This window comes from Hyla sarda, chromosome 1 (assembly GCF_029499605.1).
Source record: "Hyla sarda isolate aHylSar1 chromosome 1, aHylSar1.hap1, whole genome shotgun sequence".
NCBI lineage: Eukaryota > Metazoa > Chordata > Amphibia > Anura > Hylidae > Hyla > Hyla sarda.
In genome coordinates, this window is record NC_079189.1 from 594,192,704 (window position 1) to 594,210,265 (window position 17,562).

Sequence of the window (17,562 nt, forward strand, 5' to 3'; positions counted from 1 at the left end):
CTATCACCAAGCCCAGTGTTTCCCAACTAGTGTGGCTCCAGCTGTTGCAAGACTACAACTCCCAGCATGCCTGGACAGCCGAAGCCTGTCCAGGCATGCTGGGAGTTGTAGTTTTGCAACAGCTGGAGGCACACTGGTTGAGAAACACTGATCTAGCCTATTCCACACTGACAGGGTGTCCACTAAAAGTCAGGGAGCTTTCGGGAGAAGTTAAAGGGGTATTCCGGGATTTTTTTTTATTTAACTGTGCTGCAGGGGCTGTATAGTTAGTGTAGTTTATAATATAGTGTCTGTACCTGTGTTTCATGGGGGTCTCGCAATTCTGGTCACTGATACATTGTCACGAGCACCTCTACTCTGCATTAAAGGGGTATTCCAGGCCCAAACTTTTTTTTTTATATATCAACTGGCTCTGGAAAGTTAAACAGATTTGTAAATTACTTCTATTAAAAAATCTCAATCCTTCCAATAGTTATTAGCTTCAGGAGTTGAGTTGTTGTTTTCTGTCTAACTGCTCTCTGATGACTCACGTCCCGGGAGCTGTGCAGTTCCTATGGGGATATTCTCCCATCATGCACAGCTCCCGGGACATCATCATTGAGCAGAAAACTTCAGAAGCTAATAACTATTGGAAGGATTAAGATTTTTTAATAGAAGTAATTTACAAATCTGTTTAACTTTCCGGAGCCAGTTGATATATGTAAAAAAAGGTTTTACCTGGAATACCCCTTTAAGGTAAACATCACTGAGTTTTCCACTATAGACGGCTGTACAGAGAGTCTTTCACACTTTTGCACACAAATGCTCAAGTGAGCGTGATCTTTACCACTATGTAGTTTACATTATGCAGTATAGCCCATTGTTAAGGGAATAGGTAAAGTTTCTGGTAAGACCAGTTTCGGTCTTAAACCTTTAAAGCTGAAAGCAACATCTAAAGGGACATGTAAATGATCCCTGTTGGTCTAGTGGGGTGGATCGCAGGGAAGCGATCCACTGTAGAGGTAGCCGGAGGGCTTACCTCTGCTTCTGTGGTGTCCATGGCTCTGTCATTGATGTCCGGACCAGGCTTTATCAATGAAGCGCACAGATCAATGGAGTTCAATAGAACTGCATTGATCTGTAGGAGGAATCTAATGATTCCTCCTAAAAGTCCACTAAGGGGACTAATAAAGTGTTAAAAAAAAAAGTTTAATAAAAGTTTAAAAGACACACATAAACCCCATATTAAAAGCTTAAATCACCCCCTTTTCCAATATAAAAAAAAAACATGAAAACAAAATAAAAATAAACATATTTGGTATCGCTGGGTGCGCAATTGTCCGAACTATTAAAATATAACATTATATATCCCTGCGGTAAATGACGTAAATGTAAAAAAAATTCCAAATCCCAGAATTGCATTTCCCAGAAAAAATTAAGTAAAAAGCGATTAAAAAGTCAGGTCAATACCAAAATGGTACCTATACAAACAAGAGATTACAGCACAAAAAAAGAGCCCTCATGAGCCTGGTATACGAAAAAAAAAAAAAAAAGTGACAGGGGTCAGAAAATGGCAAATAATAAAAACAAATTCTAAAAAATTCAGATTTTTTTTAAAACTAGTAAAACGTGACGGAAACTATACAAATTTAGTATTGCTGTAATCAGGTACACATAAAGTATCAAAATAACGTGCTAGTTTGACCACAAGGTAAATACGTAAAAAAAGCAAAACCCCAAATTTGCAGGATTATGTTTTTTTTTTTTTCAATTTCACCTCAGCAATACTTTTTGTTTTGTTTGGGGGGCATATGTTATGGAAAAATAAAAGGTGTCATTACAAAGTACAATCGGTCCCGCAAAAAACAAGCCCTCATATGGGTCTGTAGATGGGGAAAAAAAAAAGAATTATGGCTATTATAGGGCGAGGAGGAAAAAACTAAAATTGGCCTGGACAAGTGGATTGTGCTCCTGTTTTAGTCCCTAGGACAAGATGTTTTTATTTTATTTTTTTATTTTTATTTGCTGGCTTTCTCTTGCTGGTTTTCATATATTCCTTTCAGTAATTGGTTGCAGCCTCATAATTTGTATTTTCAGTGGTGCCCGTCCCTTAGTGTATTTATCTGTTTTTATTCAATTTCCACACCCCTGAATCCCCTCCAATTGTTATCCCCCCAGACATGAAGGTGCAGATAGTAGAAGTTAGATTCTTCCCATACTTTGGTGACTACACTACTGTATATGATCTCTTCTTTACCTTCTTGGGTTGTCAGATTCTTCTGGTGAGCTCGTATTAGACATGTCCAGGAGCGGGATACGGACAAACTCTTGAGCCCCCTCCGATGGGATTTTATTCTCCATTCTGTCATAGTAATTACGAAGATATCGCATTGTATCCTGGAAACGATCCACTTCCACCTGCATTTACATATCCAAAAGAGAATTCAGCATTAATGTTTGGATTATATGAAACCTTTAAAGGGGTACTCCGCTGCTCAGCGTTTGGAACAAACTGTTCCGAACACTGGAAACGGGAGCCCGTGACGTCAAAGCCCCGCCCCCTCATAACGCCACGACCGGCTCCCTCAATGCAAGTCTATGGGAGGGGGCGTGACAGCCGTCACGCCCCCTCCCATAGACTTGCATTGAGGGGGCAGGGTGTGATGGCATGAGGGGGCGGGCTATGATGTCACGAACTCCCGGCTCCAGCGTTTGGAACAGTTTGTTCCAAACGCTGAGCAGAGGAGTACCCCTTTAACAACTGCTCACTGACTACATGCACCATTACAGAAATCATCCTACATGGACAATAGTGTAGTCACAGGGACGGGTGGGCAGTTGCAGTCTCCCACTTCCTCCTCGACTGCTACATACACAACTCTATGTATGCCCATTAGAGATGAGCGAACTTACAGTAAATTCGATTCGTCACAAACTTCTCGGCTCGGCAGTTGATGACTTATCCTGCATAAATTAGTTCAGCTTTCAGGTGCTCCGGTGGGCTGGAAAAGGTGGATACAGTCCTAGGAAAGAGTCTCCTAGGACTGTATCCACCATTTCCAGCCCACGGGAGCACCGGAAAGCTGAACTAATTTATGCAGGAAAAGTCATCAACTACTGAGCCGAGAAGTTCGTGACAAATCGAATTTACTGTAAGTTCGCTCATCTCTAATGCCCATCATAAAACCACCTGCCTAATATTGTGCAGGTCCCCCTCGTTCTCTGACCCACTGAGGCCCAAACTCCATATACACGTGATGGGGCCTGTGGTATGAGCAGCAGATCGTGTGAGGTGCGGCCTCCATGGATCGGACTAGTTTCTCCAGCACATCCCACAGATGTGTGATTGGATTGAGATTTGGGGAATTTGAAGGCCAAGTCAACACCTCGAGTAGCTTGTCCACTGCCATTAGGGGATCCGGCTGCCATGAATGGGTGGACTTGGTCTGTACAATGTTTACGTAGATGAAATATGTCACTGTAACATCCACATTAGGCCAGGACCCAAGGTTTCCGGCAGAACTTTGCCCATTACACTGCTCCGCCGGTTTGTCTTCTTCCCATACAGCATCCTGGTGCCATCTTTTCCCCAGGTAAGTGGGGCACATGCACCCAGCTGCACACCTGATGGAAAATGTGATCCACCAGATCCGGCCGCCTTCTTCCATTGTTCCAGTTCTGATGTTCATGTGTCAATTATAGATACTTTTGGAAGAGAACAGGGGTCAACTTGGGTACTCTGACTGAGCTGCGGGGCCCTCTACAGAGCAAGACTCCATTCTATCGTAGCCAGCAGGGACTTTTGAAGCAAAGTGGTCTACAGTGGCTCTTCTGTGGGACTGGAGCACACCGGCAGGCCTGCACCCCCAAACACATCAGTGAGCGTGTCCTTCCTTCATTGGTATTAGGGTACGTTCACACGGGCGGATTTATTTGCGAGTTTCCCGCTGCGGATTTCAAAGGGGCGGGCTCTTCTCCGCTGTCCGCAGACCCTACAGACTTCAATGGGGCTAACGGCGAACTTTCCGCAGCGGAAATTACGCAGCAAAAAATCTGCTGTGGACAGCCGAGAAGAGCCCGCGCCCTTTCAAATATGCAGCGGGAAACCCGCAAATAAATCTGCCCGTGTGAACGTACCCTTAACCATTTCACACCAGGAACATTCCACAAGCTCAGCTGTTCTGGAGATGCTCTGACAAATCTGTAGTGAAACAAGTAGACTTTGCAGTGGATTTCATCCATACATTGAGATTTGTACTTTTTCCAGCTATGTGTGCATTTAGTCTATGTTCAATCAGTGTCAAACGTAAATACAGTTAAAGTTACAGATGTATTTTTGCAAAATAATGTGTTGTATGAAAGTCAGCAGGAATAGCTAAATCTGACAGTAAAACAGAAAAAACATCAGTAAACAGTAGTTTACAATAATACACATAGCCTAATATTGCATATCTTTTTTTAAATTAATTTTTCATTTCAATTAATTTACTTTGTATATCAGTAAAAAAAAAATAAAAGGTTTTTGAAAAGCTGTAATACCACTCACAGCCTGAGGACATGTATGGTGCTGTTTTTCTATTCCTGGACAACCTCTTTAAAGAGTACCTCTTATGATCTTGTTAAATTATATAATCCTCCCAGCTCACTGCCCCCATCATGATAACCCCCCCCCCTGCCTTTATTTTTTATTATTTTTTAGTTTTCTACCTTGATATCGCTCTGTATATTCTGCTCAGTCTCAGTCAGATTCACAGACTGGGAAGGGGGTGTTCCCCAGCAGGTGTGACATCATCTGAAGCCATACAGTGGAGAACTTCCTCCCTCAATCTGCTACACACAGCTCAGAGCAGTTCAGTGTGAGATGAGCTATGATTGGCTAAGGCTGCACACACCTCTCAGCATTTCCTGATTTTGGACTTCTGCCAGGCCAGCAGGAGTCCAAAGTCTGTGCAGGAGATGGGGGGGAAATATGCTCTGGACAAGTAGGGAGACACCTAGTGGCAGCTTTTTTAAACACAAATAAACATAGAAAACTTCATTTATTTTAAACAAAGTACATTAGAAAGATTTTTTATTTACCATAAGGAGTGCAATAGCAAACATTTGTTTTAATGACAGTGCCCATTTAAGGTAAAGCACGGCCCTTTGTAAAACTTAAAGGGGTACTCCGCTGTCCCAGTGTTCGGAACATTTTGTTCCGAATGCTTGGAGCAGAACGCAGGGGGTCGTGATGTCAATTCATAATGTGACAGCGTCGGTAACCCCGAGATCATCCTTTCGATAGGGGCTAAGATGTCTAGGGGTGGAGTAACTATTTATCTTTTAATCCACAATCTCATGCCATATGTCTGGGCTATATGTAAGTTTTAGGATTGTTTCTATGTGTATCACAGACATCTGTAGGGCAGAGAGAGTTGGAGGCATATGTGTCCTTTTACCTGGCATAACCCTATCAGGGGCAGCTGCAGCAGCTGACAGTGAGATTTATGGTGCCAGCAGTGGAAGTGTATGAAGAATTGAGGAAACCAGTAATGCCCGAGCCTGGGAGCCATGCAAAAACCACATTCCCAGTGGTAAGAGGAGAGACGCAACGTATGGTTATCACATCGGTTACTACTCATCTCCTCTCCCACCTGCACCACCGCACAACATGTCAGCTTCTCCAGGCAGCTCCTATGTATAGTGATATTCTAGTTTCTATATATAGTAAAGGGATCACAGTTAGCATCTAGCTGGCAAATAATTATTCGAGATACTGTATATAATGTGAGGGGTGGACTCACTTATGGGAGATACTGTATATAATGTGAGGGGTGGACTCACTTATGGGAGATACTGTATATATAATGTGAGGGGTGGACTCACTTATGGGAGATACTGTATATATAATGTGAGGGGTGGACTCACTTATGGGATATACTGTAAATAATGTGAGGGGTGGACTCACTTATGGGATATACTGTATATATAATGTGAGGGGTGGAGTCACTTATGGGAGATGCTGTATATATAATGTGAGTGGTGGACTCACTTATGGGAGATACTGTATATAATGTGAGGGGTGGACTCACTTATGGGATATACTGTAAATAATGTGAGGGGTGGAGTCACTTATGGGATATACTGTATATATAATGTGAGGGGTGGACTCACTTATGGGATATACTGTATATATAATGTGAGGGGTGGAGTCACTTATGGGAGATACTGTATATATAATGTGAGGGGTGGAGTCACTTATGGGAGATACTGTATATAATGTGAGGGGTGGACTCACTTATGGGAGATACTGTATATAATGTGAGGGGTGGACTCACTTATGGGAGATACTGTATATAATGTGAGGGGTGGACTCACTTATGGGATATACTGTATATATAGTGTGAGGGGTGGACTCACTTATGGGATATACTGTATATAATGTGAGGGGTGGAGTCACTTATGGGAGATACTGTATATATAATGTGAAGGGTGGTCTCACTTATGGTAGATACTGTATATATAATGTGAGGGGTTGACTCACTTATGGGAAATACTGTATATAATGTGAAGGGTGGAGTCACTTATGGGATATACTGTATATATAATGTGAGGGGTGGACTCACTTATGGGATATACTGTATATAATGTGAGGGGTGGACTCACTTATGGGAAATACTGTATATAATGTGAAGGGTGGAGTCACTTATGGGATATACTGTATATATAATGTGAGGGGTGGACTCACTTATGGGAGATACTGTATATAATGTGAGGGGTGGACTCACTTATGGGATATACTGTATATAATGTGAGGGGTGGAGTCACTTATGGGAGATACTGTATATATAATGTGAGGGGTGGAGTCACTTATGGGAGATACTGTATATATAATGTGAGGGGTGGACTCACTTATGGGAGACACTGTATATAATGTGAGGGGTGGACTCACTTATGGGATATACTGTATATATAATGTGAGGGGTGGAGTCACTTATGGGAGATACTGTATATATAATGTGAGGGGTGGACTCACTTATGGGATATACTGTATATATAATGTGAGGGGTGGAGTCACTTATAGGAAATACTGTATATAATGTGAGGGGTGGAGTCACTTATGTGAGATACTGTATATATAATGTGAGGGGTGGACTCACTTATGGGATATACTGTATATAATGTGAGGGGTGGACTCACTTATGGGATATACTGTATATATAATGTGAGGGGTGGACTCACTTATGGGATATACTGTATATATAATGTGAGGGGTGGAGTCACTTATGGGAGATACTGTATATATAATGTGAGGGGTGGACTCACTTATGGGATATACTGTATATAATGTGAGGGGTGGAGTCACTTATGGGATATACTGTATATATAATGTGAGGGGTGGAGTCACTTATGGGATATACTGTATATAATGTGAGGGGTGGACTCCCTTATGGGAGATACTGTATATAATGTGAGGGGTGGACTCACTTATGGGAGATACTGTATATATAATGTGAGGGGAGGACTCACTTATGGGAGATACTGTATATATAATGTGAGGGGTGGAGTCACTTATGGGATATACTGTATATATAATGTGAGGGGTGGAGTCACTTATGGGAGATACTGTATATATAATGTGAGGGGTGGAGTCACTTATGGGAGATACTGTATATATAATGTGAGGGGTGGAGTCACTTATGGGAGATACTGTATATATAATGTAAGGGGTGGACTCACTTATGGGAGATACTGTATATAATGTGAGGGGTGGAGTCACTTATGGGATATACTGTATATATAATGTGAGGGGTGGAGTCACTTAGGGTATATACTGTATATATAATGTGAGGGATGGACTCACTTATGAGATATACTGTATATAATGTGAGGGGTGGAGTCACTTATGGGATATACTGTATATATAATGTGAGGGGTGGACTCACTTATGGGATATACTGTATATATAATGTGAGGGGTGGAGTCACTTATGGGAGATACTGTATATAATGTGAGGGGAGGACTCACTTATGGGATATACTGTATATATATAATGTGAGGGGTGGACTCACTTATGGGATATACTGTATATATAATGTGAGGGGTGGACTCACTTATGGGAGATACTGTATATAATGTGAGGGGAGGACTCACTTATGGGATATACTGTATATATAATGTGAGGGGTGGACTCACTTATGGGAGATACTGTATATATAATGTGAGGGGTGGACTCACTTATGGGAGATACTGTATATAATGTGAGGGGTGGAGTCACTTATGGGATATACTGTATATATAATGTGAGGGGTGGAGTCACTTATGGGATATACTGTATATATAATGTGAGGGGTGGACTCACTTATGGGAGATATTGTATATATAATGTGAGGGGTGGACTCACTTATAGGAGATACTGTATATATAATGTGAGGGGTGGAGTCACTTATGGGAGATACTGTATATATAATGTGAGGGGTGGAGTCACTTATGGGATATACTATATATATAATGTGAGGGGTGGAATCACTTATGGGATATACTGTATATAATGTGAGGGGTGGAGTCACTTATGGGATATACTGTATATATAATGTGAGGGGTGGACTCACTTATGGGAGATACTGTATATATAATGTGAGGGGTGGAGTCACTTATGGGATATACTGTATATAATGTGAGGGGTGGAATCACTTATGGGATATACTGTATATATAATGTGAGGGGTGGACTCACTTATGGGAGATACTGTATATATAATGTGAGGGGTGGACTCACTTATGGGATATACTGTATATATAATGTGAGGGGTGGAGTCACTTATGGGAGATACTGTATATACAATGTGAGGGGTGGAATCACTTATGGGATATACTGTATATACAATGTGAGGGGTGGAATCACTTAGGGTATATACTGTATATATAATGTGAGGGGTGGAGTCACTTATGGGATATACTATATATAATGTGAGGGGTGGAGTCACTTATGGGAGATACTGTATATAATGTGAGGGGTGTACTCACTTATGGGATATACTGTATATAATGTGAGGGGTGGAGTCACTTATGGGATATACTGTATATATAATGTGAGGGGTGGACTCACTTATGGGAGATACTGTATATATAATGTGAGGGGTGGACTCACTTATGGGATATACTGTATATATAATGTGAGGGGTGGAGTCACTTATGGGAGATACTGTATATAATGTGAGGGGTGGAATCACTTATGGGAGATACTGTATATATAATGTGAGGGGTGGACTCACTTATGGGATATACTGTATATATAATGTGAGGGGTACTTATCACCTGCTGTATGCTCCAGAGGAATTTCTTTTCTGTTTGAATTTCCTTTCTGTCTGACCACAGTGCTCTCTGCTGACACCTCTGTCCATTTTAGGAACTGTCCAGAGTAGAAGCAAATCTCCATAGCAAACCTCTCCTGCTCTGGACAGTTCCTGGCATGGACAGAGGTGTCAGCAGAGAGCAATGTGGTCAGACAAAGGAAATTCAAATAGAAAAGAACTTCCTGTGGAGCATATAGCAGCTGATAAGTACTGGAAGGATTAAGATTTTTAAATAGAAGTAATTTACAAATCTGTTTAACTTTCTGGCACCAGAAAGTACCCCTTTAATGATGTAAATGGGGGCTTGGCTGTAATACCACAAACAACCTGTGGACAGGGGCGGCACATTATTTGGAAGAAAGCAGCCATGTGTTTCTAGACCTGTTTATGATAATCAAAATCTTTTGACCTAGAAATACCTGCATCAATGAAAAGTAATGGTTAATGAGTATTCCCAAATGATCCTCCAGCCATCCATCGCTCATGACATCCGCCCGCTCCTGCTCGTTTTCCTCTTTCCTGTTGTCACAGATATCCCACAGACAATCTCTTAAATCCTTTATGGGTGGAAAAGCAAAAGAATTTAGAATGTAGAATTGCACCTACGTCTTGTAAGTAATAGACTATTATTAAAGGGGTACTCCGGTGGAAAAAAACTTTTTTTTAAATCAACTGGTACCAGAAAGTTAAACAGATTTGTAAATTACTTCTATTAAAAAAAATCTTAATCCTTCCAGTACTTATTAGCTGCTGAATACTACAGAGGAAATTATTTTCTTTTTGGAACACAGAGCTCTCTGCTGACATCATGACCACAGTGCTCTCTGCTGACATCTCTGTCCATTTTAAGAACTGTCCAGAGTAGGAGAAAATCCCCATAGTAAACATATGCTGCTCTGGACAGTTCCTAAAATGGACAGAGGTGTCAGCAGAGAGCACTGTGTTCCAAAAAAAACAAAACAAAAAACAATTTCCTCTGCAGTATTCAGCAGCTAATAAGTACTGGAAGGATTAAGATTTTTTTTTTTTTTTTTAATAGAAATAATTAACAAATCTGTTTAACTTTCTGGCACCAGTTGATTTAAAGAAAAAAAAAGTTTTCCACCGGAGTACCCCTTTAAGGGATAATGAATAATGCCTTGTGCATGCTTTGTGCTTACCAGTTTTAGCTCATATGGCAGGATAGGTTTTCAGCTATATTGATTTTTATTTAATCCCTGAAGTTATTGCCTAATGCGGTCTACATATACCTTGAATCATCTGGCTTTGCACAGAGAGGGGGTGAAGTCTCATCACTGGGTTGTGGTCAGTTCACATTATGGGCAGTAATGATGCATTATGGAGAGTGATTTTGCGATGAGGTATACGTTATTTGACCTTCTATTACAATTGAGGTGTTTTATGATGATTTCAAGTCTATAGGCCTACGTTTCCCCACCAGGGTGTCTCCAGCTGTTGCAAAACTACAACTCCCAGCATGCCCGGACAGCCGAAGGCTGTCCGGGCATGCTGGAAGTTGTGGTTTTGCAACAGCTGTAGGCACCCTGGTTGGGAAATACTGCTATAGGCTGTGTTCCCACATTGAATTTTTACAGTATTTTTAAAAAAATTTATATTTTGAGATTTGGCTGTTTTTCCAAAATTGCTGTAAAAATTACATGTTTCTACCATGATTTGCATGACTTCAGTCAAATATCCCTTTTTTTTTGCTGCGGCCTATGAAAAATCTCAGCAAAAACAGAACACAGCCTCAGGAGAGGTGTATAACTACCATATATTCTGATCCCATAGACAGAGCAGCAGCAGTATACAGATAATGCTGGGAGGGGAGGGGTCTGGGAGCTGCCAAGAGAATCTGATAGGTGATGATGTCATCCGTGTGTTTGGCTCCATACAGGATGCAATTCTATCACTGAAATGATTTCCTCATGTTGCCTACATTTCCCAAGAATCCTCTGGCAGTGAGAGGGGGTGGAGTCTCATCACTGCAGTTCATCTAATTAGGCTGCTGGTGCTAGAGGTCAAACCCATAAGTGGGTAGAGGTCAGTTCACATTACGTGTAGTTTTGATTAGAGAAATATTGCCATAAGGTGAACAGGATTTATCCTATAATCACCACTGAAGTGTTTTAGGAAGATTTGAAGTCTTTTTACTGCATTTTGCACATATTTTTACTGGATTTTGTTTGTTTTTCATGCAATTTTCCAAAATCGCTGTAAAAATTACACGGTTTTAACATGAAATGTACAATTTTGCTAAATAGCACCATTTTTTTGCATCGATTTTGGACATTGATACATTTTGGATCCTCTTGGATCACTGATGCTGTGAACATGGACCAAGGGTTCGAAACGCGACAATGTCTGTTTGTATGTCAGATATATGATTTTAAAGGGGTATTTTGGCCATATACATCTTATCCCCTATCCTAAGGATTGGGGATAAGATGTCAGTATCTCTCTCGTGACATAACGCCACGCCCCTCCATTCATGTCTATGGGAGGGGGCGTGACTACCGCCACGCCCCCTCCCATAGACATGAATGGAGGGGCGTGGTGTGATGTCACAAGGGGACAATAGCGTCACATCTCCAGCCCGGAATAGAATGTGGGTGCTAAATGGAGAACGCGAGGGGTCCCAGTGGGGGGCCCCCCACGATCAGACATCTTAGCCCCTTCCGTTTGAAAAGGGGATACGATTCTATGGCCGGAACAAACTGTATTATTAAAGGGGTATTCCATTGAAAAAAAAAAAATTATTATTTTTTTTTTTATATCAACTGGTTTCGGAAAGTAAAACAGATTTGTAACTTACTTCTAAAATTAAAAAATCTTAATCCTTCCAATAATTATCAGCTGCTGAAGTTGAGTTGTTCTTTTCTGTCTCACAACAGTGCTCTCTGCTGACATCTCTGCTTGTCTCGGGAACTGCACAGAGTAGAAGAGGTTTGCTATGGGGATTTGCTTCTACTCTGGACAGTTCCCGAGACAGGTGTCATCAGAGAGCACTTAGACAGAAAAGAACAACTCAACTTCAGCAGCTCATAAGTACTGAAAGGATGAAGATTTTTTAATAGAAGTAATCTACAAATCTGTTTAACTTTCTGGAGCCAGTTGATATATATATAAAAAAAAGTTTTGTTTTTTGCCCTGGATAACCCCTTTAAATCCGTGAGGGATCTGTCTTCTAGACTATACTACAGATATAGTTGCTCCCATCATGGGCCTGGCTGTGTGACATTATGGTACTACAGCCCACCAGTGCTGTAATACCAGTTTCCAGACTCCGGTTTCATTATCGTAACTGGGTCATGTGATCACCAGTCTGACCCACAGAAAATAAACAGTGGAAGTGGTTAGTTCTTAGTCAGCTGATTCCCTGTGAACTACAGGATGACATCATCACCTATGAGATCGCTCCTGGCAGCTCACAGACACTTTCCCTCCCAGCTCTATCTGTATACTACTGTTGCTGTTTTTATGGGATCAGTATGTATATAGTTATATGCTTCCTCTGGGGCTTTGCTCTTTGTTCAAAATTTTTTTTTGCTGCATTTTTTCTATTTGTGACCTAATTTTCTCAAAATCACAGCAAAAATGGTGCTATTTTACTGAAACTGTCTATATCATGGTAAAAATGTGTAATTTTTACCACAATTTTTAGGTAAAAAAAAGCAGCAACATATCTAAAATGCAGTAAAAATTTGTGAAAAATTTAGTAGAAAATGCAGCCTGTGAACACAACCTAAAGACTTACAGGGGTACTCCACCCCTAGACATCTTATCCCTAAGGTGTCTGATCGCGACGGTCCTGCCACTGGGGACCCCGCGATCTCCCTGCTGCACTCGGTGTTCGTTTAGAGCATCAGGTGCAGCACCAGAGGCTCGTGACGCCACGGCCGCGCCCCGCTTGTGATGTCACGGCAACGCCCCCTCAATGCAAGTCTATGGGAGGGGGCGTGACGGCCGTCACGCCCCCTCCCATAGACTTGCATTGAGGGCACGCGGCCGTGAGGTCATGAGCGGGGCGTGGCCTTGATGTCACGAGCCTCCGCCCCGCATTGCCAGTCATCCGGCATGGAGCGAAGTTCACTCCGCGCACCGGATGTCTGGGGTGCCGCAGCCAAGATCACGGGGGTTCCAAGCGGCGGGACCCCCGTGATCAGACATCGGATTCCGTATCCTTTGGATAGGGGATAAGAAGTCTAGGGGTGAGTACCCATTTAAACTCTTCCTAAAACACTGCAGCCTAGTTAGATGACCAGGTGCACAGAATAAGGAATAAGTGTATGATCTCCAAAACGGGGCACGTCTTTTACCTGGGAGCACTCCGGACCCCACCTTCCAAGACTAACTGGTGTCAGGAGTGATGGCCTGTGCTGCCAGCCGCCGCAGCAATGTCCGTTCTCAGCCGGTGATTTGCAGAGGGTGCCGTAATTCTCATAACCAGTTCTCAGAAGGTGGGAGCAGGAGCTCTCAGAGTTGGACCCCAATGATCAGACACTTATCCCCTAATCTGTACCATGCACCCACCTGTCATTTATAATACTATGTATTACTATAAATGGTACACAGCTGGTGGGGGCCCCTGTTGATTCAGCATTTTTGTCTTAGGTGGCAGTGGGGCATTGTGTCAGCTTCACCCCTATCGGTGTACCAGAAAAATTTATATTTCATTATATTATCTCCTCATTAAAGGGGTATTCCTAGAAAAAAAACTTTTTTTTAAATATATATATATATATATATATATATATATATATATATATTTATATATATATATATATATATATATATATATATATATATATATATCTCAACTGGCTCCAGAAAGTTAAACAGATTCGTAAATTACTTCTATAAAAAAAATCTTAATCCTTTCAGTACTTATGAGCTTCTGAAGTTAAGGTTGTTCTTTTCTGTCTAAGTGCTCTCTGATGACACCTGTCTCGGGAACTGTCCAGTTTAGAAGCAAATCCCCATAGCAAACCTCTTCTAAACTAGGCGGTTCCCGAGACACGTGTCATCAGAGAGCACTTAGACAGAAAAGAACAACCTTAACTTCAGAAGCACAAAAGTACTGAAAGGATTAAGATTTTTAATACAAATCTGTTTAACTTTCTGGAGCCAGTTGATATATATAAAAAAGTTTTTTTCCTGGATAACCCCTTTAAAGGGGTCCTCCACCGGAATTTTTTTTTTTTTTAAAGATCAACTGGTGCCAGAAAGTTAAACATATTTGTAAATTACTTCTATAAAAAAATCTTAATCCTTTCAGTACTTATCAGCTGCTGTATGATCCACAGGAAGTTCTTTTCTTTTTGAATTTCCTTTCTGCGTGACCACAGTGCTCTCTGCTAACACCTCTGTATATATCAGGAACTGTCCAGAACAGGATAGGTTTGCTATGGGGATTTGCTTCTAATCTGGACAGTTCCTGACATGGACAGAGGTGTCAGCAGAGAGCACTGTGGTCAGACAGAAAGGAAATTCAAAAAGAAAAGAACTTCCTGTGTAGTATATATAACAGCTGATAAGTACTGGAAGGATTAAGAATTTTTAATAGAAGTAATTTACAAATCTGTTTAACTTTCTGGCTCCAGTTGATTTAGAATTTTTTTTTTTTACCACTTTAGTCATCACCTACATCAACTCTTTGGTGCAGTTCTGCTTTTGTCTCCTCGTCTTCCCGCATGTCCTCAGCGATAGAGTTGAAGTCCGATTGCCACTGAGACACAAACTCCTGCTTATGGTCCGGCCGCCGCAAATATTCCTTGAATTGGTTTCTAAAAAAGAAAAAAAGAAATAAATGATAATATTGTAATATTTTCATAGCAAAATTACTCAACACAAATGTGAGGTGATTGTGTAACAACTTTTGGAAGACTTGACATTTAGCAGCAAAGTCTCTCTGACCTCCACGGCGCCCCCTCCTAATAGTGCACATGGGAAGGGGTTGCCCATTTCACCTTGAGAGACATGTTAAAGGGGTACTCCGCTGCTCAGTGTTTGGAACAAAACTGTTCCGAACGCTGGAGCCGGGAGCTTGTGAAGTCATAGCCCCGCCCCTCATGACATAACACCCCTCCCCCTCAATGCAAGTCTATGGGAGGGGGCGTGACAGCCGTCACGCCCCCTCCCATAGACTTGCATTGAGGGGGCGGGGTGTGATGTCATGAGGGGGCGGGGCTATGACGTAAGGAGCTCCCGGCACCAGCTCCAGCGTTCGGAACAGGTTGTTCCAAAGGTTGAGTAGCGGAGTACCCCTTTAAATTTTAAGAGGTGACAGAAACCACAGGAAGGACGTTCCAGACATATTTTAGGTTCAACAAATAAAGTGTTATTGACTGTACACTAATAATATACAATTTTCTAGTGTATTTTCGCTATTAAAGGGGTTATCCGGGGAGAGGAAAAGGTTCTACATGTTTAGCTCCCCAGAGCTCCACTTCCCCTCCCTGGTTGACTCGGAACTATACTGTTCCAGAACAGTCCCCGCTCCATCCAGTTTCGGTACAATATTCTTCGAAAATGACCTGGAAGGGGAAGTGGAGCAACAGAGACCAAAACAGGTAGACCCTTTTCTGCTCCCAGGATAACCCCTTTAATGTTGTATGGTTTTCATGATCTTTGCTTGCTATCATATAGTAGTAACTTCATTGTTTGTTTCTAGAGAATAGAAATAATTCTTAGTCATGTGATGACACACAGGTGCAGGGCTCGTTACATCAGTCCCGGTCATGTGATGGACACACAGGTGCCGGGCTCGTTACATCAGTCCTGGTCATGTGATGAAACACAGGTGCAGGGCTCATTACATCAGTCCTGGTCATGTGATGAACACACAGGTGCAGGGCTCGTTACATCAGTCATGGTCATGTGATGGACACACAGGTGCAGGGCTCGTTACATCAATCCTGGTCATGTGATGACAAACAGGTGCAGGGCTCGTTACATCAGTCCTGGTCATGTGATGGACACACAGGTGCAGGGCTCGTTACATCAGTCCTGGTCATGTGATGGACACACAGGTGCAGGGCTCGTTACATCAGTCCTGGTCATGTGATGGATACACAGGTGCAGGGCTCGTTACATCAGTCCTGGTCATGTGATGGACACACAGGTGCAGGGCTCGTTACATCAGTCCTGGTCATGTGATGGACACACAGGTGCAGGGCTCGTTACATCAGTCCTGGTCATGTGATGGATATACAGGTGCAGGGCTCATTACATCAGTCCTGGTCATGTGATGGACACACAGGTTCAGGGCTCGTTACATCAGTCCTGGTCATGTGATGACACACAGGTGCAGGGCTCGTTACATCAGTCCTTGTCATGTGATGGACACACAGGTGCAGGGCTCGTTACATCAGTCCTGGTCATGTGATGGATATACAGGTGCAGGGCTCGTTACATCAGTCCTGGTCATGTGATGGATATACAGGTGCAGGGCTCATTACATCAGTCCTGGTCATGTGATGGACACACAGGTGCAGGGCTCATTACATCAGTCCCGGACATGTGATGGACACACAGGTGAAGGCTCGTTACATCAGTCCTGATCATGTGATGGACACACAGGTGCAGGGCTCGTTACATCAATCCTGGTCATGTGATGGACACACAGGTGCAGGGCTCGTTACATCAGTCCTGGTCATGTGATGGACACACAGGTGCGGGGCTCGTTACATCAGTCCTGGTCATGTGATGACACACGTGCCGGGCTCGTTACATCAATCCTGGTCATGTAATGGACACACAGGTGCAGGGCTTGTTACATCAGTCCTGGTCATGTGATGGACACACAGGTGCAGGGCTCGTTACATCAGTCCTGGTCATGTGATGGACACACAGGTGCAGGGCTCGTTAAATCAGTCCTGGTCATGTGATGGATACACAGGTGCATAGTTATATACATCAGTCCTGGTCATGTGATGGATACACAGGTGCAGGGCTCGTTACATCAGTCCTGGTCATGTGATGGATGCACAGGTGCAGGGCTCGGTACATCAGTCCTGGTCATGTGATGGACACACAGGTGCAGGGCTCGTTACATCAGTCCAGGTCATGTGATGACACACAGGTGCAGGGCTCATTACATCAGTGCTGGTCATGTGATGGACACACAGGTGCAGGGCTCGTTACATCAGTCCTGATTATGTGATGGACACACAGGTGCAGGGCTCGTTACATCAATCCTGGTCATGTGATGGACACACAGGTGCAGGGCTCGTTACATCAGTCCTGGT

General features: G+C 42.6%; 1 protein-coding gene across 2 annotated transcripts in view; it reads right to left on the minus strand.

The window, feature by feature from the left end:
* The window catches only part of SPEF2 (sperm flagellar 2), a 208,053-nt gene that overhangs the window by 46,715 nt on the left and 143,776 nt on the right, over nt 1-17,562 (minus strand). For both annotated transcript variants that reach the window (XM_056546664.1, XM_056546656.1), the window contains 3 exons: nt 14,961-15,099; nt 9,733-9,870; nt 2,237-2,397 (listed from right to left, as the gene is read on the minus strand). In XM_056546664.1, the coding sequence (XP_056402639.1) occupies nt 2,237-2,397; nt 9,733-9,870; nt 14,961-15,099 (438 nt within the window). The remainder of the gene's footprint in view (nt 1-2,236; nt 2,398-9,732; nt 9,871-14,960; nt 15,100-17,562) is intronic.